Source organism: Anthonomus grandis, chromosome 11, assembly GCF_022605725.1.
Source record: "Anthonomus grandis grandis chromosome 11, icAntGran1.3, whole genome shotgun sequence".
NCBI classification, from domain to species: domain Eukaryota; kingdom Metazoa; phylum Arthropoda; class Insecta; order Coleoptera; family Curculionidae; genus Anthonomus; species Anthonomus grandis.
Genome location: NC_065556.1, coordinates 22558811 through 22562521, shown reverse-complemented (window position 1 = coordinate 22562521; position 3711 = coordinate 22558811). Strand labels below are relative to the sequence as shown.

Below are 3711 nucleotides of genomic sequence, written 5' to 3'. Positions count from 1 at the left end.
TTCTGGGCATTATTTTTTGGATGGGTCTCAATAAAAAACCAAAACTATCTGATTACTGGTCACAAAAATTTATTTATAAGAATAAAGTAAAAAATTGAATGTTCAGAAATCGTTTTGAGCTTATTCTACGCATGTGGCATTTATCAGATAATAAAGCATGCCCCGAAGGTAATCGACTCTTTAAGATAAAACACCTTATAGATTTATTATTGGCACGCTTTCAGGCAGCAAATATACCCAAAAAAGAAATTTGCATAGACGAAACTTTGGTACCTTTTCGAGGAAAACTTGCCTTTAAGCAATTTATAAAGAATAAAGAACATAAATTTGGCATAAAGGTATATAAATTATGCACTGGTTATACTTATAACATGAAAGTATATAGCGGTAGAGATGTCCATCCAGGAGCACCAGCAGCTTCATCTTCTTTTAGATTCGGGAAGAATACCTTACACAGACAATTTTTCCACCAGTGTCCATCTTGCTTATCAATTATTAGAACATTCCACTCATCTTGTTGGCACTCTAACAAGTAATAGGAAACTAAACCCACAAGAAGTTATACAGGCCAAATTGAACAAGAATGATACCATTTCTTGAGAAAGCAATACTGGAGTAGTAGTCCTTAAGTGGAAAGACAAAAGAGACGTACTGACATTGAGCACTAGTCATGACAACAGAATGGTCGATATTCCTAAGGAGAACGGAACAGTTACTCAAAAACCTCAAATTGTGGTGGATTACAATCGTAGTAAAGGTTTCATTGATATATCAGACCAAATTGATATTCAGCTGCACTCAGGAGAATTTGGTACCGTAAACTCGCAATCGAATTGATAACAGGGTCGGCTCTTGTAAATGCACACGTTCTTTACAAAATAATTAAAAAGAAAAACATAAAAATAACCAGTTTTAAAGAAGAGGTTACAATGGCTCTATTACAGTCTGAAATTTCCGAAACAGAAAATTTACCAACAGAAGATTGTTCTTTAAAACATATGGATGCAAGAAGAAGATGTACAGTTTGTTATAAGAGCTTGAAGTCGTAATTTGGAAAGAAACAAAGCAGCTTTAAAAGCAAAACAAACTCCGTATAAGTGCGAAAAATGTAAATCTTATTTTTGCGTAGAATGTTTTTTTGTTAAACACAAATCATTTAAATTATAAGTACTATATAAAATATCCATTAAATTAACCATTATTTTGTTCTATAAGCTTAAAGACATGTGTTTATTTTGTCTATAATAAAGGTAACATTAGTTATAACATATGTGTATTTTTATGCCTGCTTTAATTAAAAAAATAAACTAAAACTACAGGCCAATTATATTAGTTTGCTCCTGGGGTCATGATCAATATCACTCCATAACCAAAGTATTAAAACGTGAAGTGTACAGAAGTCACACGGCGTTATAGGTAAGGATGTGATGGAGTTAATGTGAAGTAAATAAAATTCACATGGCACAGAGTGCCCAACGCCGTGTGAATTATATTTACTTCATATGACAGTCAACGTGTTAAACAGGTGCAGAATTTTCGGGAGAATCCGAAAATGCCTTTGACCCAACTTCTATAAAACCGAAGAAATAAAAAACATGTTTTTCTCAAATAAATGTATTACAACATTACTTTGTACACTTTTTACAATACAAGATTCCGTTCCGGAAATCGGGAAAATAACAAACTTCAGGCAAGTAGAAAAATTACTATAGAATAGAACAATAAAAAGACAATGATACCTTTGGCTTACAAATAATTATAATTTTAATTGCTTCATTGGTCGGGGAGAAAAGTACCAAATAAATTAATCCACAGAGTACAATATTTCAATTACAGATTTTCACTCTTACAGCTAAATGTCATTATACCAATAGGTCGTTCTTTGTGAGTTAATCTTTTGGCATATACCACTAAATTATTGTTTAAATAAAACTGCAGACTTCAGAAAGTTAATTAATAGTGGAAACAGCAGGCCAAACGCTAGACTTTCCTTTGCGGTTTTTTACTAATTTTACCTAAAGAATCGTTTTCTGATCCCGAACTATGCATACCTACGGAAAAACACCAATCAGAGACAAGAACCAGGAAAATGTCCCCATTAAAAATACCTTTTGAATTTCTACCGTTACTGCGAGGCTGTGGCCTCTTATATTCTCTCCTATCGTCCCTAATTCGCTCGTTATAAGGGCTGTAGCCCCTAATAGGGGGCGGTGAAGCCCCATATTCCGAGTCGTAAGGAGGCGAGGGGCTTCTCCTGTCATACCTAGAAATATTTATGTTTTTTTTAAGAATTATGAGCTATTGAAACCATCCAAACCTGTCGTATTCTGAATAAACCGTTGATTCGGGGGAGTATCTGCCTCCCACGGGGGGTGGTGAACTCATTCTGCCTAATGGTGGTGGTCTATGGTCGCCTATACAAGATTTACATATATTTAAAAGTGAATACATAACTGATAGAATTGGTATTTATAAATAAGGAAACTTTGATATTAATTTTTGAACTTTATTGCTAGGAATTTAAATGAGAGAAAACGTAAATATTTTTGTCTTTAATGGAGTTGCCCAATTTAGTATTTTTTTTGAAAATGTAAAAAATGCCAAAAAATATTAACTGCCATAAAAAATGGTTTATACAAAAATTTACTAACAATTGAGGTATTTGGCAATAATACTCAATCTTTATTCTTTTTTTTTTAATAAGGCCCTGGACCTCTGGTTTCAGTATATATATAACACTTTATTAGCATTATTAACCTCATACAATTGAGTCACAAATAACGCAACAGGTTCAGTTTTTCAATACACTGCACCTTAAAATTCGAATTTTTTTATGAACTCCAGTCTTCAAAATCTCTAGAAGTGCTATTAAACAGCTTAAATGTATGTAATGTAAAAGGTTATACTATTCACTGTGCAAAGATAGATTTAACTAACTATAGCAGTACTCCTAAATACTTAAAAGATTCAACATGCTAGATTACCGTTTGATTATTGATGATTTTTGGCTCATTTTTGCTATGCTGATTTGACGAAGGTGATGTTTTGTAATAAATAGCATAAATTATTGTGAGTTCTTAATGTATGAATTCGAATTACTAGTGTATGAAGATAAAATATTTAAAAGTTATTTTGCAAGAGGATGATTAGGTGAATTTATGCCACTAACTATAAGTCCCAATAAGTAAGTTAATAGAACAAAATTCCAAACCGCCTTCACGTAAGTATTTTATCCTACCTGGAAACATTCCCGGATGATGATGTAAACCGGGCATAAACGGCGGCGGCGGCAACCCCAAGTCGCCCCATCGGGGGCGGCATCATGCCGTCCAATGGCGGCGGCGGGATAAAGTGACCGGCACCCAACGGCGGGGGCGGCAAAAAAGGCGGCGGCGGCAAACCCGGGATCGGCGGCGACTTGGTGATGTGATCGCGGGGATTAAAAAGGGGCGGCGGCGATTGGGTGGGATCCAGAGGCGGCGGCGACAGCGGAATCTCGCCGTTTTGATGTAAGGGAGACTGTATTCCTGAAAAATTAAATTTTTATGTATAAAGTGTGTCCTAATCATTTGAATTTAATAAGCCTGAAAATGTACATAGGTAGAATTCCAGAATATTTATATTAGATTGTTCAATAACGTCGTACAGATGTTAAAACGTTGTATCTTAAAAAAAAAAACACAATTTTCAAGAAAACTCTCACGAGATGTG

The 3711-nt window shown here is 34.7% G+C and overlaps 1 protein-coding gene across 4 annotated transcripts in view; it reads right to left on the bottom strand.

The window, feature by feature from the left end:
• Positions 1–1598: 1598 nt before the first annotated feature.
• The window catches only part of LOC126741969 (transport and Golgi organization protein 1), a 39373-nt gene continuing 37260 nt past the window's right edge, over positions 1599–3711 (bottom strand). The window contains exons 13-15 of one of the 4 annotated variants that reach the window (XM_050448460.1): positions 2318–2414; positions 2109–2263; positions 1599–2051 (exon numbers count right to left, since the gene is read on the bottom strand). In XM_050448460.1, the coding sequence (XP_050304417.1) occupies positions 1981–2051; positions 2109–2263; positions 2318–2414 (323 nt within the window). In that variant the 3' untranslated portion in view covers positions 1599–1980. Of the gene's footprint in view, positions 2052–2108; positions 2264–2317; positions 2415–3238; positions 3528–3711 lie in introns of those variants that run through there. The other 3 variants (XR_007662450.1, XM_050448459.1, XM_050448461.1) reach the window with 3 other exon arrangements.